The following is a 20,952-nucleotide window of genomic DNA, read 5'->3' as shown; positions in this document are numbered from 1 at the left end:
CCTGCTCCTCATCCATCCATGCTTTGGTCCACCTTCACTGTAACACAACATAACTGCCTTTCATTCACATTACATGCTACTCTATCTCTCACTCCCACTAGCAAGGCCGCATCTCACTTCAGAACTGCGGCTCTCCCATTCATTCAGCCTCTTCCTTCCTCTCACCACGGACTCTGGTCCTCCTCTGATCATTGCCTTCTTGCTCACCTCCATCCCATCTCTTGCCTTACAGAGCAAGCTCCCTTCTCTCTGCAAGTCTCATTCCATTCCTTTCCCTCCTCCCCATCCTTGTCCGTATCTCCACCAACTCCAAGAAAAAAAGCTGTGCGCCACTAAAGTGTTCGAGTTGTGCTTGAAGAAAAGGTGGCAACCCTAATAATAAGGCTTACCTATAGGTACAGTAAATATCTCCTAAACGTGCAATATTACTTTGGCAGCAGCCAGTGACATCAGCGGCGAATGCGCACTGGCCTCTGAATGGACTATGCCGTCCATTCAGAACTCCGTGCCGCGCCCATAACTCCCGCTCCCATTCATACGGCAGAAGGCCGTGAACCCGGAAGGAAGACTGAGTAAAAAGCGTCTACAGCGGTGACAGCGCACCGCTGGAGGGCTTAGTTTTCAGTTAAGTCTGTCATAATGTGCTAGTATGCGGTGCATACTAGCACATTATGACTTAAATTGATTAAGGCCCAATTTTTTTGGTGGGGTTTACTACCTCTTTAACCTCTTCAGCACCGGAAGATTTTCCCCTCTTCATGACCAGAGCACTTTTTACAATTTGGCACTGCATCGCTTTAACTGACAATTGCGCAGTCATGCAACGCTGTACTCAAACAAAATTTATGTCCTTTTTTTCCCAAAAATAGAGCTTTCTTTTGGTGGTATTTGATTGCCTCTGCGGTTTTTATTTTTTGCTCTATAAACAAAAGAACAGCGACAATTTTGAACAAAAACACAATGGGGGTTATTTACAAAAGGCAAATCCACTTTGCACCACAAGTGCAAACTACAAGTGCAAAGTGCACTTGAAATTGCACTGAAAGTGCACTTGGAAGTGCAGTCGCTGTAGATCCGAGGGGGACATGCAAGGAAAATAAAAACAGCATTTTAGCTTGCACATGATTGGATGATAAAATCAGCAGAGCTTCACCTCATTTCAGATCTTCCCCTCAGATTTACAGCGACTGCACTTCCAAGTGCACTTTCAGTGCAGGTTCAAGTGCACTTTGCACTTGCAGTGCACTTGTAGTGCAAAGTGGATTTGCCTTTCGTAAATAACCCCCAATATCTTTTACTTTTTGCTATAATAAATATCACTTTTTGTTTTTCAAAAAAACAAATTTTTCCTCAGTTTGGGCCGATATGTATTCTTGTACATATTTTTGGTAAAAAAAATTGCAATAAGCGTATATTGAAGGGGGGAGGGGACTGACTAGGGGAAATGACAGATCGCTGTTCATACTTTGTATAAACACACCATTAGTCATTTCTCCCCTAAGAGAACCAAGATCTGTGTGTTTATCCCAAACAATCGCGGGTGCCCGGCAGTCATCGCGCCCACCGGGCACTCGCATCGGCTCCAGGGGCGAGCAGTGGGCGCACGCGCGTGCTTCCGGCGGGGTGCATGCACGCCCCTAGTGGCCATAGGGCAAAGCGACTTAACATAGCGTCATTTCGTCCAGCCGTGCCATGCTGCCGCAGTAAAACTGAGGCGGCTGGTCGGCAAGTGGTTAAAGTAGTGTTAAAACCACAGTGTATTTTAGCTTAAAACTTTGAGCACAATAAAAAAAATACCCCTGTAAACTAAATGAAACTGCAGTGCATTAGTGTGTGGAGGAGTGTGGCCCAAGCAAGTGCTGCTCCAGCCATGTCCCCCTGACATGTTTCGTCCCGCTCACTGGAGCTTGGTCACAGAGGTGGCACAGAGGTGGTGAGCGGCACCTTTTCTTCTCTTTGATCATTCCCCTGTAAACTATTTAAGATTCTTATCCCGACATTATCAACTTACAACTGTTAACTTGGAGAAGGGATGGAGAGGAAGAGATGAGTGCTTTGTTATCCTAGGCTATGTGGCTGTGTGTTTTCTATTGATACATACAGTGTAGGCAGACACAACTCTATTCAAGGCATACAAGGGCGGCTCCATAGGAGCACAAGAAACCTGGGGCAGCACTCATGACACCAGCCTAAAATGGAACATAGACAAGGACTAAAGATATGAAGCTGCATATTCAGTAAGTTATAAATCAGCTGCTGAGGGTTTAATATGAGGGTTTAATATCATTTTAAACAAATTATTTGTCTTCATTTGATGCACATTAGATGAAAATGAAAAGCAAACTAAGATCTAGAAGTAAACTCTTACCCAGATCTCTCCAGGACAGGACTTGTGATTGGTGTTTCTCCAGAGATTTGTGGCTCCAGATCACATGGAGGGTGAAGTTGGGATTTAATAATAGTTTTCCTGGGACAGTACAATTACTGTACACATTATATGTATGATCGTTATTCTCCTCAAACTCCTCTTTGAACTCCAGCTGATCTTCTTCTCCTGATCTCCAGATGAGCCTCAAATGTTTGGGGTAAAAATTCTGGAGGTTAAGAGAACATTGGACATCTCCACCAACACATAGACTTGTCTTCACAGGTTCCATGACTTGTGGTTTTGCTAATAGTAGACATTAAAATTATTAAATAGGATTGATTCATTATCATGAATGAGTTACCATAACACCAATATTTATTTGGCCTCATAATAATTTTTACCTAAACAAGTTCAATTCACAAAAGATAAATCACCAGGATCTGTAATCTTTCATTTTTTATGTGAAATGATCTGTTTAAAGCCCAATTTTCTCATTATTTATTTTATTTTGTGAGTGTTATTTTATCACCACCTCAAATGACTCATCTTCTCTTCCATAGATGGTGACTGAAATGTCCATTTATCACCACCCTGAAGCTTGTAAATTTACTTTTACTTCAATTTTTTTTAAGGGTCAATAAAATAACATTAACAGTGTTATAATGACACTCATAATGGTAAAATACAGACACATATAGACCAGGCTGAATAAAATTTGTTTGGCTTTTTTGCATTTATTTCTGTACTGCAGTAAAGCTTCAAGTACAGTAATAAACATACAGTTGTGCTCATAAGTTTACATACCCTGGCAGAATTTATGATTTCTTGGCCATTTTTCAGAGAATATGAATGAAACACAAAAGCTTTTCTTCCACTCATGGTTAATGTTTGGCTGAAGCCATTTATTATCAATCAACCATGTTTACTCTTTTTATATCATAATGGCAACAGAAATTACCCAAATGACCCTAATCAAAAGTTTACATACCCCAGTTCCTAATACCGTATATTTCCCCCTTTAACTTCCCTGGCGGTTTTCCCGAGTGTGCCTCAGGGTTAAATTTCAGCACCATTAGCGGTAACCCTGAGCCACACTCGGGATTGCATTGCAGGATCCTGGTGCGGTATACTTACCATGTCCCCAGGATCCTGCGATGTCCCCCCGCTGTGTCCGTGGGCTCTGTCCCCCGCCCTGGTGTCCTGTGTGCCAGGCTCCATTCCCTGCGAGCGTCGCGATGCACAGGGGTGGAGCCCGGCAGCAAATTCAAAAAAGTCAAAATTCATAATACATACAGTACTGTAATGTTAAGATTACAGTACTGTATGAAATTATTTCACATCCCTTTTGTCCCCAGCGCTTTGTCCAATGTCCTACATGCAGTTTTATATTATATATACTGTTCTTTCTGCCTGGAAACTGGAGATTGTCCATAGCAATTGAAAAGTTTCCCTTTACATCAAAAGCGGTTATAGACCAGCTAGAAAACAGCGATAGTAAATTAGAACACTTGCAGAATTGAGCGATAGTAAATCGTGAGGCAATTCTTTTTATTATTATTATATTATTATTTTTTATAATTATTTATATTTATTTATTATATTATAATTTATGATTTTGTGTTTCAAACTTCATCATACCCGGGATATCTACTAGACTCTTGGTGGACAGATTTAAGTGTGTTATTGCTAAGAATTACAGGCCTACAATATAAAACACCAAATTTCTATGCAAAATAATTGTACTGCTTTGAGACGCAAAAATCTGACATAATCATACCGCCAGGGAGGCTACTACCAATGACAGCTTGAAGTCTTTTGTGGTATTTGTGGATGAGGATTTTTATCTTCTCGGATGGTAAAGCTCTTGGCAAAAAGCCTGTAAATTCTTGGGCTGTCTTGCATGTTTGAGATCTCCCCAGAGTGGCTCAATGATATTGAGGTCAGGAGACTGAGATGGCCACTCCAGAACCTTCACTTTATTCTGCTGTAGCCAATGACAGGTCGACTTGGTACTTGGATCATTGTCATGTTGGAATGTCCAAGTACGTCCCATGCGCAGCTTCCCGGCTGATGAATGCAAATGTTCCTCTAGTATTTTTTGATAACATACTGCATTCATCTTTCCATCAATTTTGACCAAATTTCCTGTGTCTTTGTAGCTCACACATCCCCAAAACATCAGTGATCCACCTCCGTGTTTCACAGTAGGAATGGTGTAGGCCTTGTTGATTCCTCTCCAAATGTAGCGTTTATGGTTGTGGCCAAAAAGCTACATTTTGATCTCATCACTCCAAATGACTTTGTGCCAGAAGGTTTGAGGCTTGTCTCTGTGCTGTTTGGTGTATTGTAAGCAGGATACTTTGTGGCATTTGCGTAGTAATGGCTTTCTTCTGGCGACTCGACTATGCAGCCCATCTTTCTTCAAGTGCCTCCTTATTGTGCATCTTGAAACAGCCACACCACATGTTTTCAGAGAGTCCTGTATTTCACCTGAAATTATTTGTGGGCTATTCTTTGCATCCCAAACAATTTTCTTGGCAGTTGTGGCTGAAATTTTAGTTGGTCTACGTGACCGTGGTTTAGTTTCAACAGAACCCCTCATTTTCCACTTCTTGATTAGAGTTTGAACACTGCTGATCGGCATTCTCAATTCCTTGGATATCTTTTTATAACCCATTCCTGTTTTATACAGTTCAACTACCTTTTCCCGCAGATCCTTTGACAATTCTTTTTGCTTTACCCATGACTCAGAATCCAGAAACGTCAGTGCAGCACTGGATGAAAGATGCAAGGGTCTGTCAGGAGTCCAGAACTCATTGACCTTTTATACACACACTAATTACAAGCAAACAGATCACAGGTGAGCATGGTTATCTTTAATAACCATTCAAACCCCTTTGTGCCAACTTGTGTGCATGTTATCAGGCCTAAATCACCAGGGTATGTAAACTTTTGATCATGGTCATTTGGGTAGTTTCTGTTGTCATTATGATTTAGAAAGAGTAAACACAGTTGATTTGTAATAAATGGCTTCAGCCAAACACTAACCATGAGTGGAAGAAATGTTTTTGTGTTATTCATATCCTCTGAAAAATGGCCAAAAAAATCATAAATTCTGCCAGGGTATGTAAACTTATGAGCACAACTGTATACTTTTGATTTTGTTGTTTTTTTCTTTTCTTAATGTACTATGTGCGGCAGCAAAAGATCAACTATTCTGTGCTGGCAGCACACTGGAGAGCCTGACCACTGCTTTTTACACACAAAGCAGCAGTTGGGATCTCCAACCATCAAACATGCCACGCTGTACAGTGCTCTAATTAATAGCAGTCATGCTCCCTTTGACTCGTGTCATTCTTTTTACTATGCCATGTTCGTCTTTATTGCTCCCTCACTCCTGTCACAGTTCTGTAGAATTCCCTGGATAGCAGCTGTGAAACCTTTGTGTAAAATTAATTTTACTTACATTTACTTTAGCTTTTTCATTTCTCCTTTCTCCATTATCTATTATTAATTTTATTTTTATTTTCTCCAACCTCCAAGAAAAAAATACTTCCCAGCCAAGCAAGAAAGCAGGGATGATATCCCTCAATCCAGAAAAACTGTGTAAGAATGGACATTAAGTTTAAAAGTTTGATTTCCATCCAGCTTCTTTGTAGGGATTGGTAGAGAGCTGTGATAGGAAAGAGGGAGCAATACAGAGCTTACAACAGTCTCTATAAACAAGGGTACTGATAAATGAGATTGCAAAAGGAGTGGGATGGGATAATCATGGAGGATGCCATTGGTGATCATAATTTAAGAATAACAAGATTGAAGAGCCTGGTTGTCGTGTAAATACATTTTCTTCAATACTTTGAGCTGTTGACCTGGATGGATCAAGTATAGACAATGGAATTCCAACACTTTTCTGACTCTTGTTGACAGCATGCATGTTGCAGGTCTGAATAAAAAGTATTGACACTATACATAGCCAGGCAATAAAACATTATAAAAAGGAGGACAATAGTCTCCTAAAACTCATATATATATATATCAGCTATGGCCGTGACATTGACAAGCTTCTGACTTTAGTGAATGTAAAAGCAAGGAGAACTGAGCTGCCGAGAAAATCACTAGAAACTTCAGTACCTCTGTTATGAGCTTTGAGGATTAATTATTCCACAAAACCTGAGGCTATAGAAGTAAGGGTTTGTTTTAAAGCACACTTACTGTTTGTTCAGAATATGCATTACTTGAATGTCCATAGCCTGACCACAGATTCACTTTAATAAATGAGATATTCCAACAAGCAGTATTGATAGAAACATTATTTATGGTTGAAGCCCTATGGCCAAGACAGATATGAACAACATAGACTTGCCATAAGACTTTCAACCTGAAATGGACCTGAAGTGTGCCCTGGTCTGCTGGTTGGTATACCAAATAAGGGGGCAAAAACATTCAGGTAGGGGTGTAGCTCTTTATTGGTTTAGTGTTATCTACTGAGCAAGTTTGGTGAATGCTTGAAGATGGTATTTGTGATGGGCAAGCGTTTGGCGTTGGTTATAGGCTGTTATTTCTGCATGCTGTGCAGGATGGCTTGGATTGCATGGGTTGCGAACAAGGATGGCTTTGCGGGATCTTGCAAAGCCAGAAAGTGTTCGATGCCAGCTACATATAGTCGGATGGGGTTGTGTGATACAGTGGCATCTCCAGCTTTCATATTTAGGGGGGGCACATGGGGGGACAGGGACAAAAGTAGGGGGGCAACTATAAAATGCATATATATATATATATATATATATAGAGAGAGAGAGAGATAGATATATATATAAATATATACTGGGGCCCTTTACTATGACCCCATAACGGCACTTTCACATGTTCTGCAGTGAGCTCCCTTCCTACTGTATTGGGGTCCCCCAGGGTGGCAGAAAACAAGATATATATGTCACCAGCATATCAAGAAAATATAAGGATCCAAAGCAGTGGGAGAACTATCAGGGTTGCAAAGGTTGTCTTGCCTCAGGGCCCTGGTGTTCTGCCACTGTGGGGTTTCCCAGCCTCCTCTTGCTGTCCTGCCCCTGCTATTGACTGCTCTGATCTGGCATCTCTTGGAATTTACAGGCTGGTTCTCCTGTCCTAAGGATGGGAGAAATCAGTCTGTTTTTTCAGTAACTGAGAGTCCTGGTGGAGTCCTTCCTGCAACTCGCTCTTCTCCCTGCCAATGAGGATGCAGGGGAAGAAGCAGATTGGGCAGCCGTGGTTGTGTGAGCGCTCGCATTATGCAGTGTCAGCAAGAAGAGGGAGGGGGGAGGAATCACCCGCAGGAGCTGACTGGGGACTCTCTGCCTCTTAGACTTTGATTTTTTTTTTTTTACAAGAAATGTTTTATTGGGGGAGGGCACATGGTGGGGCACAGCATAATGTTGGGGGGGTCAGGGCCCCCTCTGCCCCCCCAGGGACGCCATTGGTGTGATAGGGCCAACTGATTGTGGCCACACGGGATGAAAGCTAGTATGTGCTTAGTGTCTGTTAATGTTGCCACGGAGCAGGATGCCAGGGATTTGCAGAATGTGTTCCAAGTTGTGTGGTAGGCTTTGAGTGTGTTACAGGATAAGGATTGATTAATAAGCAAGGTCGCGCTGTGAAGGTGCCGTTTATATCCAACATCGGCTGAGACCAAGGTGGGACAAGAGAAGATGTTGGGTCGGCTCTGGGAGTTCTGCTGGGAAATGAAATGAAGTTAACGGGACAGTACGTCTGCTTCAGGGTTGCGCTTACCCGGAATGAATGTGCGGTGTACATGGAACTGACGCTGTAGGGATAGTTGTACCAGCCTGCGTAGGCAGGACAAAATGGGGAGTAACTTGGACCCGGCTTTATTAATGATATTGGCTGTGGCCTGGTTGTCGGTGGTGAAGGCCACAGTTTGTCCGGTCCAGATGTGACCTCGGACCTGAGCGGCTGCCACGAACCTGGGGATTTAGGAGTGTCTCTGCAGCGAGGCCCGTGGAGGTTGCGGCATCTGTAACTACGTGCGGTAATAGAGGCGATACCGATGGTATGAACATGGGCATTCTATTCCCACCAGTAAGGGACTCCTTCCACATAGACAATCCACTACTGCCGCAGTGTGTAAGCTAAGGATTTGGTCGGGGATCTGTGTCTGAGAGAGGAAGACCAAGGGGCATGAAACGAAAGATCGTCCCTGGAGATTGATTCTTATTGTAAAGTTGGGCATCCCTAAGAGGGATTGAGGCTGTTTCATAGTACACCCCTGTGCAAGGAGAGTCTTGAAGGGTTGACCAGATGCGGGTCAGTTTGTCGAGAGGGAGGCTGGCCTGTGTGGAGCGGGTGTCCAGGTTGAGTCTTTTAATGCCGTGCCAGCAGCAGAGGGACGGGTAGAAGCTTAAAAGCTTCCGATATATTGGTTTTAGAGAGCCAGGCGCCTGTGCCTACTTTGAAAACGGCCTGAATCGCCATGTCTACTGAAGCATATTTTGGGGAGAGTTCCTCTGACAGAATTAGGGAATTCAACGCGGGAAGAATGAGGTGCGGACAGGTCGTACACCAAGCGAATGTTATTCGAAAATTTGCACTTGACAAGCCCAATAGGGCTAACTCTCGAGATGTTGAAAGGGGGCTGAGCGAAGGCATTGATGATGAAGCCTCGGTCAAGTTCAGCCTGTAATGGCTGATCTACGGCCTGTTCATCAGTGACCGCTGGGCGGGGGTTCTTGCATTCGTGAGTCGTGTGGGGCAGTGTGATGAGGCCAGTAAGGAATCCTGCTGAAAAATCTTTGAACAAGGAAGGTGGCTAGTGAGGGAGTGGGCTATGAATATAAATATTTTTTTTTTTCTTCTGCCAGGTCGCGGGCCAAAATGAGGAGGGAAACAAGGTTGACATCCTTGCTATCCAAAATTTCCTTCCTGATGCTCGCTTGGACCGGGTGGGCTGGGAAGATAGTGGAACTCTTTCCTGTTGTACCTGCAGGGGGGGTGTCAGAACCCGGAGTGCGCTCGGGTCAGGGATGGCCATGGCCAGGTGCCACTCTGGCTTGGACGTTAGCGACTGTGGTGGTCAGCGATGACACCCTGGTGTGAGGCTAAAAGATGGCCGAAGATTTGGATCGAAGAGACGCCTGCTGGGTGCTGGGCCTATCTGTTGCTGGTGGAGGGAGGAGGAGCCTGAAGAGCTCAGCCTTCCTAGCCATAGCGGGGAGGGGCACACACCTGCAGCTAAGATCCGCTGTACCTTTTGAAATGCGTTTATGCGACTGCAATGGGAATTTTATCATGAGGTGAAGATTTAACGAACGAATAGAGACCATGAGTGGACTTTCAAAGGAAAACGCTTTTGAGAACCGTTGGTCTGGCGCTATGTGGGTCATGGGGTGAGCGGAACCAAGGGGTTTTAGTTAATCATGTGGCTAAAAAGACCGTGATCTGATGATTTTTTTTTTTTAAATTTTGGTGGACCGTTGCGTCGTTGAGGCAACTGAACATCAGTAGAGCTACGCCGAGATAACAGAAGATGCACGAATGACTCGACACGAAGCGACTGCCGAACCTGAGGAGAATATGACAGACAACATGCAAAGTAATACCTGTAAAGACTGAAGTGATGGGTACAGGAAAATAAAGGCTAACATGAGTCGAGGTGGGTTAGAGGGTCGTGGACGCGACTGAACTGGAATCGTGGTGAAGGGTATGTGAAAATGACCTAATGAAATGTTTGCCCTGACAGTGGCACGAATCGGTGTGTCGTGGTTGCGATTGACAACAAACTGGACTGTGGAAGATGGAATGAAGTAGGGCGAAAAGACTAGAACGTGTCGGTATGGAACAAACTGAGGCAAACTTTTTAGAATGATCGGGTACGAGTCAGTGCGTCGCAGATGTGACTGGATACGAATCGCAATGACAGGCACGTGAAATGATATGAGTGAAATGATTGCCATGACAGAGGTACGAATCGCGACTAACAATGAACCGGACTGTGGAGCGCGGTATGAAATGAAACAAAACAACTGGGACATGCCGGGACGAATTGGTGCGTTGTGGAAGCGACTGGATTCGACTCGAAGCGAGAAGTACGTGAAATAAAATTAGCGAAATGGTTTGCCATGACAGAGGCATGACTCGGTGTGCCGCGTCTGAAAACGAACCAGCCTGTGGAGCATAGGAATGAAATGAGGCCAAAAACAACTGGGGCACGCCGGAACGAATCAGTGCATCACAGATGGGACTGGATTCGACTCAAAGCGATAGGTACGTGAAATGCAATAAGTGAAATGATTTGCCATGACAGAGGCACGAATTGGTGTGCTGCGACTGCGACAGACAACAAACCGGTCTGTGGAGCATGGAATGAAATTAGGCCAAAAACAACTGGGGCATGCCAGAACGAATCGGTGCATCACGGATGCAACTGGATTCGAATCGGAGTGCTGTACGTAACAGTGAAATTAGTGAAATGATTTTTGCCATGACAGAGGCTCGACTCTGTGTGCCACGACTGCGACTGACAACGAACCGGACTGTGGAGCATGGAATGAAATGAGGCCAAAAACCAACTGAGGCACGCCGGAATGAATCGGTGCAACACAGATGCGACTGAATTTGAATCGGAGCGTGGTACGTGACAGTGAAATGAGTGAAATAATTGAAATGATTTGCCATGACAGAGGCACGACTCGGTGTGCCGCGATTGCGACTAACAATGAACCAGACTGTGGAGCATGGTATGAAACATGAGGCAAAAACAAATGAGACACGCCTGAACTTAGGTTGCCACATCATCCCTTTAATCCAGAACACACATTAATTACACGGGTTCTGTGGCTGATTAAGATGGTAATTAAACTCACTTGATGCCTTATCTGCATTAAATCGGCCTCAGAACCTGTGTAATTAATATGTATCCTGGATTAAAGGGATGATGTGGCAACCCTATACTGAACGAACCGGTGCGATGCGGACGCGACTGGATTCAAATCAGAGTGAGGTACGTAAAAAATTAATGAAATGTTTTGGCATGATAGTGGCACGAATCGGTGGCTAAGTACTATGGCTACATGCAGGGTTTTTTAACAAAATGACTCGTAAGTTCCGTATCGGGGTTTGGGCGACACCAGATATCTAGCAAATGGTGATGAATGAAATGAAGAAATGTCAGCCAAATCCTACCCACAACAGCCGAGCCAGACACGCTGTACGAAAAACTGCGAACAGGAACCAAAAGTCTATTACAGTTTCGAACGTGCAACTCATGAACGCCAATGAGTTGGAAGAGTCGGCCTAGTGATGTAACGAATCACGCACAGGAACTGAAAAAAACCACAGGTGAGCGGGCTGGTTAAATACCCCCCGGGGCTCCTCTCATAAATTCAGGCCACCATACTGGCATTCTTACATATAAATATAGGCAGTTATTTTACCACATAAAGACTTTGCCTGGAATTTCTTGGTCTTGCTTTGTCCATCAGAGGTGATTTGACAGCTGATAATCACTCCCACGTGTTTGGACACAGATGGTATTAATGTCAGTAATGATGTTATATTTAACAGTCCTTCTTTATCAGACTTTTCTGTCTCCTTAGATATCATGTAATCAGAGTCTGTCAGGGAATCTCTTCCAGTATTGGATAGTTCCTCTACTTTTCCATCTGTCTGTTCCACCATCCACATCACCTGAGTGTCCTCAGAGCAATAAGACACTGAACAATACAGAGTGACCTTCTCTCCATGAATCCACCGACGAGGTCCCTGAATCTCCCCAACAATGAATTTCTCTTCATCTGATAGAAAAAAAATATGTATATAAGATAAAAACCAACATGATAGTCTGGCTTGAAAATGAAAAAGTAGAGATGTGCATGACAAAAAAATTTGTTTTATTTCGGATTCGTTTGTTAGGTTAAAGCAGAACTCCGGGATTTTCAAAAAATCCCTCATTAGTACACCCCCCATACTAAACAGTTATTACATTTGTGAAATTTCTTACCGTTTAAGAGATATGACTAATTGAATTTTCAGGAAGTCAGCTTTGTCATTCAAAAAATGCAGCTTGTATTCTGCTGAGGTGAAGATGTTAGAATAGGGATTGCATCATATCCTCTTCTCTCTCTCTAAACCAGTGGTCCTCAACCTGGGGGTCGAATGATGATTTGCCAGGGGTCACCGAATCCTGGGCTGTTCCTGAAGCCGCACCGCTCTCCCAGCCTTTTTGCAGCCGCCCAGCTGGGCTGATCCTTGAGCCTGTGGCTGCCCACTCAGCCTCTTTGCAGTTGCCCATTCAGTTCATGGCACGGCTGGGGGGCAGAGACTAGAGGTCAGCTGACTGGTGAGGAATGTGAAGTGGGAGGGGCTGGAGGAGACCCTATCTCCTGATTTCGGCATAGGTGTCACTGCTACGAGACACCACAAAGTCGGAGACACAGTGAGTAACACTGCCTGTGATTATAGTTGAAAGATGGCTAGAGAGAGGGATGGGGGGGGGGGGGAGTAGGGAATTAGGATAGAGAGAGAGAAAAGGGAAAGAAATGAGAAAAAAGAGAGTGGTACATCCTAAAATGTACCTTAAGGGGTTTTAATAGTGTACGAGTGGAAGGGACTCGGGGAGCACTAAATGTCCATGGGTTAGGGGCGCAAATTACTTGTCTTGCCTTCGGTGCTGACAACCCACGCTACGAAAATAATTTTACTTTTAGGGGTCCCCACAACTTGGGAAATTTTATCAAGGGGTCACGGCACTAGAAAGGTTGAGAACCACTGATCTAAACTATAATCAGATTACATTTCCCATGAATCCTTGGGATGGGAGTGAATGTGGGAGGTACAGCCTGTACATGTAAATGTGAACTCGCCCACTTCAACATAAATCACACCCCTCATTCTGCAGCCAGCAAGCCATACATAACACACAGTATAGGTTACAGCCTTATAAATGCATATTAATATATTATAACTTTAATGCATTTAATATGAATGCAAACCAGTGCCGCATGTCAGGGACCACCATGTCAGGGACCACCAGTGCCGCATGTCAGGGACCACCAGTGTCGCTTGTCAGGGACCACCATGTCAAGAACCACCAGTGCCGCATGTCAGGGACCACCATGTCAGTGACCACCAGTGCCGAATGTCAGGGACCACCATGTCAGTGACCACCAGTGCCCCTTGTCAGGGAACACCATGTCAGGGACCACCAGTGCCGCATGTCAGGGACCACCAGTGCCGCATGTCAGGGACCACCAGTGCCGCATGTCAGGGACCACCAGTGCCGCTTGTCAGGGACCACCATGTCAGGGACCACTAGTGCCGAATGTCAGGGACCACCATGTCAGTGACCAACTGTGCCGCTTGTCAGGGAACACTATGTTAGGGACCACCAGTGCTGAATATCAGGGACCACCAGTGCCGCATGTCAGGGACCACCAGTGCTGCTTGTCAGGGACCACCATGTCAGGGGCCACCAGTGCCGAATGTCAGGGACCACCAGTCAGGGACCACCAGTGCCGCATGTCAGGGACCACCATGTCGGGGACCACCAGTGCCGCTTGTCAGGGACCACCATGTCAGGGACCACCAGTGCCACATGTCAGGTACCACCAGTCAGGTACTACCTTGTCAGGGACTACCAGTCCCGCTTGTCAGGGACCACCATGTCAGTGACCACCAGTGTAGAGCGGGGATCATTATCAGAAATCACTTGTATGACATAGCGGGGATTTCCTGCTGTGTCAGGTGTTGTATATGTGAACACCGATCGCTGATATCCCGCCACCCGCCTGTATTGTGATTGACAGTGCACTGTTCCTATACAGACGGGAGGCAGGGCATCAGCGATAAGTGTTCTCATATACAATACCTGACTCAGCAGGAGATCCCCGCTATGTCATACAAGTGATTTCTGATAATAATCCCCGCTCTGCATGGAGATAGCAGAAGGGCGGGTGGGGGCAGCGGGGGCGGCGTGGGGGGCGGTGCGGCGGGGGACGGAGTGGAGGGGCAGTGACTGGCAGCGAGCAGAGGAGGTGGACACCTCCTTCATGGGCGGCACAGACCAGGGGCTATGAGACCCCCTCTGCCCACTACATGTCACTACATGTCTGCTTCCTCCCTGCTCAGTTTTCAAAGGACTACAAGGGGGAGTGTCAGACTGCTGGCTGAGGATACAGGAGGGATAGCAGCCAGCAGTCTTACAAACAGGAAGTCACCAGGCAATAATGTTTTTTCAGCAAGATCAGCAGCCTATTACAGAGGAACTACAGAGCTCAGAAGAACATGGGTGACATAGTTGGTGAAGGTAGAAGATCAGCAACAAGGACATGGGAAAAAAATTGCCCGGAGTTCTGCTTTAATCATTTTGTTTTGTCATATTTATTGTTAGAATAAATCATTTTCGGAATTCATTTTGTATATTCGGAGTTGGTAGTTATTTTCAAATCAATTTAAAAACAATTAGAATTTCAGAAGATGGCTATATTTGTTCTATTCTATTCTTTTCTATGCTATTTTATTATATGCTATTCTATTTTAATCTATTTGGTTTTATTCTATTCTATTATCTTCTATTGTATTGTATTGTATTCTTTTCTATTCTATTAAATCCTATTCTATTTTTTTATTTCATATTCTATTCTATTCTGTTCTGTTGTATTCTGTTTTGTATTCTATTCTATTCTATTCTATTCTATTCTATTCTACTCTATTTGCATTTTTGCCACGTTTTTTCAAAAGAGCAGTGAATGCAGCCTAAGTAGAAATCATCATCTTATTTCACTTTTTTTTTTAATTGTAATATCTGTTTTCATTTTATATATAGCCTTAGGAACATTTTAAGCACATTATGAAAGTCAAGTAAAAAATATTAGTGTTTCTTTAACCACTTCAGCCGCGGAAGATTTGGCTGCTCATTGACCAGGCCATTTTTGGCGAAACAGCATTGCGTCGCTTTAACTGACAATTGCGCGGTCGTGCGACGCTGTACCGAAACAAAATTGATGTCCTTTTTTTCCCACAAATAGAGCTTTCTTTTGGTGGTATTTGATCACCCCTGCGGTTTTTATTTTTTGCGCTATAAACAAAAAAAGACAGAAATTTTAACCACTTGCCGACCGCCTAACGCAGATATACTGCGGCAGAATGGCACGGGCAGGCAGAATCACGTACCCGTACGTGATCTGCCTCCCGCGGGCGGGGGGTCCGATCGGACCCCCCCCGGTGCCAGCGGCGGTCGGCATTTGACTGGGAGCGTCGGGAGGCGAGGGGGAGACCATCCGATCGTGGCCCCCCCCTCGCGATCGCTCCCAGCCAATCGGAATCCTCCCCTGCCTGTGTGTAGTTTCACACAGGCAGAGGATGTGATGTCATCTCTCCTCGGCTGGGCAGTTTCCGTCCCAGCGCCGAGGAGAGAAGACAAGTAAGTGCACAACACACACACACACAGTAGAACATGCCAGGCATACTATTCACCCCCGACCCCCCCCGATCGCCCCCCGATCCCCCCCCAATCACCCCCCCCCCCTGTCACAAACTGACAGCAAGCAGTATTTTTTTTTTTTTTTTTCTGATTACTGCATAGTGTCAGTTTGTGACAGTTACAGTGTTAGGGCAGTGAGTATTACCCCCCTTTAGGTCTAGGATACCCCCCTAACCCCCCAATAAAGTTTTAACCCCTTGATCACCCCCCGTCACCAGTGTCACTAAGCGATCATTTTTCTGATCGCTGTATTAGTGTCGCTGGTGACGCTAGTTAGGGACGTAAATATTTAGGTTCGCCGTCAGCGTTTTATAGCGACAGGGACCCCCATATACTATCTAATAAATGTTTTAACCCCTTGATTGCCCCCTAGTTAACCCTTTCACCACTGATCACCGTATAAGTGTTACGGGTGACGCTGGTTAGTTTGTTTATTTTTTATAGTGTCAGGGCACCTGCCATTTATTACCGAATAAAGGTTTAGCCCCCTGATCGCCCAGCGGTGATATGCGTCGCCCTAGGCAGCGTCAGATTAGCGCCAGTACCGCTAACACCCACGCACGCAGCATACACCTCCCTTAGTGGTGAGTATCTGTACGGATCAATATCTGATCAGATCAGATCTATACTAGTGTCCCCAGCAGTTTAGGGTTCCCAGAAACGCAGTGTTAGCGGGATCAGCCCAGATACCCGCTAGCACCTGCGTTTTTTCCCTCTGCCCGGCCCAGCCCGGCCCAGCCCACCCAAGTGCAGTATCGATCGATCACTGTCACTTACAAAACACTAAACGCATAACTGCAGCGTTCACAGAGTCAGGCCTGATCCCTGCGATCGCTAACAGTTTTTTTGGTAGCGTTTGGTGAACTGGCAAGCACCAGCCCCAGGCAGCGTCAGGTTAGCGCCAGTACCGCTAACACCCACGCACGCAGCATACGCCTCCCTTAGTGGTATAGTATCTGATCGGATCAATATCTGATCCGATCAGATCTATACTAGCGTCCCCAGCAGTTTAGGGTTCCCAAAAACGCAGTGTTAGCGGGATCAGCCCAGATACCTGCTAGCACCTGCGTTTTGCCCCTCCGCCCGGCCCAGCCCACCCAAGTGCAGTATCGATCGATAACTGTCACTTACAAAACACTAAACGCATAACTGCAGCGTTCGCAGAGTCAGGCCTGATCCCTGCGATCGCTAACAGTTTTTTTGGTAGCGTTTTGGTGAACTGGCAAGCACCAGCCCCAGGCAGCGTCAGGTTAGCGCCAGTACCGCTAACACCCACGCACGCACCGTACACCTCCCTTAGTGGTATAGTAACTGATCGGATCAATATCTGATCTGATCAGATCTATACTAGCGTCCCCAGCAGTTTAGGGTTCCCACAAACGCAGTGTTAGCGGGATCAGCCCAGATACCTGCTAGCACCTGCGTTTTGCCCCTCCGCCTGGCCCAGCCCAGCCCACCCAAGTGCAGTATCGACCGATCACTGACACTTACAAAACACTAAACGCATAACTGCAGCATTCGCAGAGTCAGGCCTGATCCCTGCGATCGCTAACAGTTTTTTTTGTAGTGTTTTGGTGAACTGGCAAGCGCCAGCGGCCTAGTACACCCCGGTCGTAGTCAAACCAGCACTGCAGTAACACTTGGTGACGTGGCGAGTCCCATAAGTGCAGTTCAAGCTGGTGAGGTGGCAAGCACAAGTAGTGTCCCGCTGCCACCAAAAAGACAAACACAGGCCTGTCGTGCCCATAGTGCCCTTCCTGCTGCATTCGCCAATCCTAATTGGGAACCCACCACTTCTGCAGCGCCCGTACTTCCCCCATTCACATCCCCAACCAAATGCAGTCGGCTGCATGAGAGGCATTTTCTTTATGTCCTCCCGAGTACCCCTACCCAACGAACCCCCCAAAAAAGATGTTGTGTCTGCAGCAAGCGCGGATATAGGCGTGACAGCCGCTATTATTGTCCCTCCTGTCCTGACAATCCTGGTCTTTGCATTGGTGAATGTTTTGAACGCTACCATTCACTAGTTGAGTATTAGCGTAGGGTACAGCATTGCACAGACTAGGCACACTTTCACAGGGTCTCCCAAGATGCCATCGCATTTTGAGAGACCCGAACCTGGAACCGGTTACAGTTATAAAAGTTAGTTACAAAAAAAAGTGTAAAAAAAAAAAAACACACAAACAAAAATATAAAATAAAAAAAAAAATAGTTGTCCTTTTATTGTTCTCTCTCTCTCTATTCTCTCTCTATTGTTCTGCTCTTTTTTACTGTATTCTATTCTGCAATGTTTTATTGTTATTATGTTTTATCATGTTTGCTTTTCAGATATGCAATTTTTTATACCTTACCATTTACTGTGCTTTATTGTTAACCATTTTTTTGTCTTCAGGTACGCCATTCACGACTTTGAGTGGTTATACCAGAATGATGCCTGCAGGTTTAGGTATCATCTTGGTATCATTCTTTTCAGCCAGCGGTCGGCTTTCATGTAAAAGCAATCCTAGTGGCTAATTAGCCTCTATACTGCTTTTACAAGCAGTGGGAGGGAATGCCCCCCCCCCAACGTCTTCCGTGTTTTTCTCTGGCTCTCCTGTCTCAACAGGGAACCTGAGAATGCAGCCGGTGATTCAGCCAGCTGACCATAGAGCTGATCAGAGACCAGAGTGGCTCCAAACATCTCTATGGCCTAAGAAACCGGAAGCTACGAGCATTTTATGACTTAGATTTCGCCGGATGTAAACAGCGCCATTGGGAAATTGGGAAAGCATTTTATCACACCGATCTTGGTGTGGTCAGATGCTTTGAGGGCAGAGGAGAAATCTAGGGTCTAATAGACCCCAATTTTTGCAAAAAAGAGTACCTGTCACTACCTATTGCTATCATAGGGGATATTTACATTCCCTGAGATAACAATAAAAATGATTAAAAAAAAAAAAAAAAATGAACAGTTTAAAAATAAGATAAAAAAATAATAATAATAAAAAAAAAAAAAAAAAAAAAAAAGCACCCCTGTCCCCCCTGCTCTCGCGCTAAGGCGAACGCAAGCGTCGGTCTGGCATCAAATGTAAACAGCAATTGCACCATGCATGTGAGGTATCACCGCGAACGTCAGATCGAGGGCAGTAATTTTAGCAGTAGACCTCCTCTGTAAATCTAAAGTGGTAAGGCTTTTAAAAATGTATTTAGTTTGTCGCCACTGCACGTTTGTGCGCAATTTTAAAGCATGTCATGTTTGGTATCCATGTACTCGGCCTAAGATCATCTTTTTTATTTCATCAAACATTTGGGCAATATAGTGTGTTTTAGTGCATTAAAATTTAAAAAAGTGTGTTTTCTCCCCAAAAAATGCGTTTGAAAAATTGCTGCGCAAATACTGTGTGAAAAAAAAAATGAAACACCCACCATTTTAATCTGTAGGGCATTTGCTTTAAAAAAATATATAATGTTTGGGGGTTCAAAGTAATTTTCTTGCAAAAAAAAATTATTTTTTTATGTAATCAAAAAGTGTCAGAAAGGGCTTTGTCTTCAGGTGGTTAGAAGAGTGGGTGATGTGTAACATAAGCTTCTAGATGTTGTGCATAAAATGCCAGGACAGTTCAAAACCCCCCCAAATGACCCCATTTTGGAAAGTAGACACCCCAAGCTATTTGCTGAGAGGCATGTCGAGTCCATGGAATATTTTATATTGTGACACAAGTTGCGGGAAAGAGACAATTTTTTATTTTATTTTTTTTTGCGCAAAGTTGTCACTAAATGATATATTGCTCAAACATGCCATGGGAATATGTGAAATTACACCCCAAAATACATTCTGTTGCTTCTCCTGAGTACGGGGATACCACATGTGTGAGACTTTTTGGGAGCCTAGCCGCATACAGGACCCCGAAAACCAAGCACCGCCTTCAGGCTTTCTAAGGCCGTAAATTTTTGATTTCACTCTTCACTGCCTATCACAGTTTCGGAGGCCATGGAATGCCCAGGTGGCACAAAAACCCCCCAAATGACCCCATTTTGGAAAGTAGACACCCCAAGCTATTTGCTGAGTGGTATAGTGAGTATTTTGCAGACCTCACTTTTTGTCACAAAGTTTTGAAAATTGAAAAAAGAAAAAAAAAATTTTTTTTTCTCGTCTTTCTTTATTTTTAAAAACAAATGAGAGCTGCAAAATACTCACCATGCCTCTCAGCAAATAGCTTGGGGTGTCTACTTTCCAAAATGGGGTCATTTGGGGGGGGGGGTTTGTGCCACCTGGGCATTCCATGGCCTCCGAAACTGTGATAGGTAGTGAGGAGTAAAATCAAAAATGTACGCCCTTAGAAATCCTGAAGGCAGTGATTGGTTTTCGGGGCCCCGTACGCGGCTAGGCTCCCAAAAAGTCCCACACATGTGGTATCCCCGTACTCAGGAGAAGTAGCTAAATGTATTTTGGGGTGCAATTCCACATATGCCCATGGCCTGTGTGAGCAATATATCATTTAGTGACAACTTTGTGCAAAAAAAAAAAAAAATTTGTCACTTTCCCGCAACTTGTGTCAAAATATAAAACATTCCATGGACTCAACATGCCTCAAAGCAAATAGCTTGGGGTGTCTACTTTCCAAAATGGGGTCATTTGGGGGGGTTTTATGCCATCTGGGCATTTTATGGCCTTCAAAACTGTGATAGGTAGTGAGGAGTAAAATCAAAAATGTACGCCCTTAGAAATCCTGAAGGCAGTGATTGGTTTCGGGGTCCCGTACGCGGCTAGGCTCCCAAAAAGTCCCACACATGTGGTATCCCCGTACTCAGGAGAAGCAGCTAAATGTATTTTGGGGTGCAATTCCACATATGCCCATGGCCTGTGTGAGCAATATATCATTTAGTGACAACTTTTTGTAATTTTTTTTTTTTTTTGTCATTATTCAATCACTTGGGACAAAAAAAATGAATATTCAATGGGCTCAACATGCCTCTCAGCAAATTCCTTGGGGTGTCTACTTTCCAAAATGGGGTCATTTGTGGGGGTTTTGTACTGCCCTGCCATTTTAGCAGCTCAAGAAACGACATAGGCAGTCATAAATTAAAGGCTGTGTAAATTCCAGAAAATGTACCCTAGTTTGTAGGCGCTATA

At 44.7% G+C, this 20,952-nt stretch overlaps 1 protein-coding gene across 1 annotated transcript in view; it reads right to left on the bottom strand.

Moving 5' to 3' along the window:
- LOC141147976 (uncharacterized) overlaps positions 1–20,952 on the bottom strand; it is a 488,999-nt gene that overhangs the window by 335,784 nt on the left and 132,263 nt on the right. The window contains exons 11-12 of the mRNA XM_073635132.1: positions 11,794–12,153; positions 2,369–2,671 (exon numbers count right to left, since the gene is read on the bottom strand). Coding sequence (XP_073491233.1) covers positions 2,369–2,671; positions 11,794–12,153 — 663 coding nt within the window. The remainder of the gene's footprint in view (positions 1–2,368; positions 2,672–11,793; positions 12,154–20,952) is intronic.

Source organism: Aquarana catesbeiana, linkage group LG06 (genome assembly GCF_042186555.1).
Source record: "Aquarana catesbeiana isolate 2022-GZ linkage group LG06, ASM4218655v1, whole genome shotgun sequence".
Lineage (NCBI taxonomy): Eukaryota > Metazoa > Chordata > Amphibia > Anura > Ranidae > Aquarana > Aquarana catesbeiana.
The sequence above is the reverse complement of the archived record's forward strand: the minus strand, read 5'-3'. Positions and strand labels throughout refer to the sequence as shown.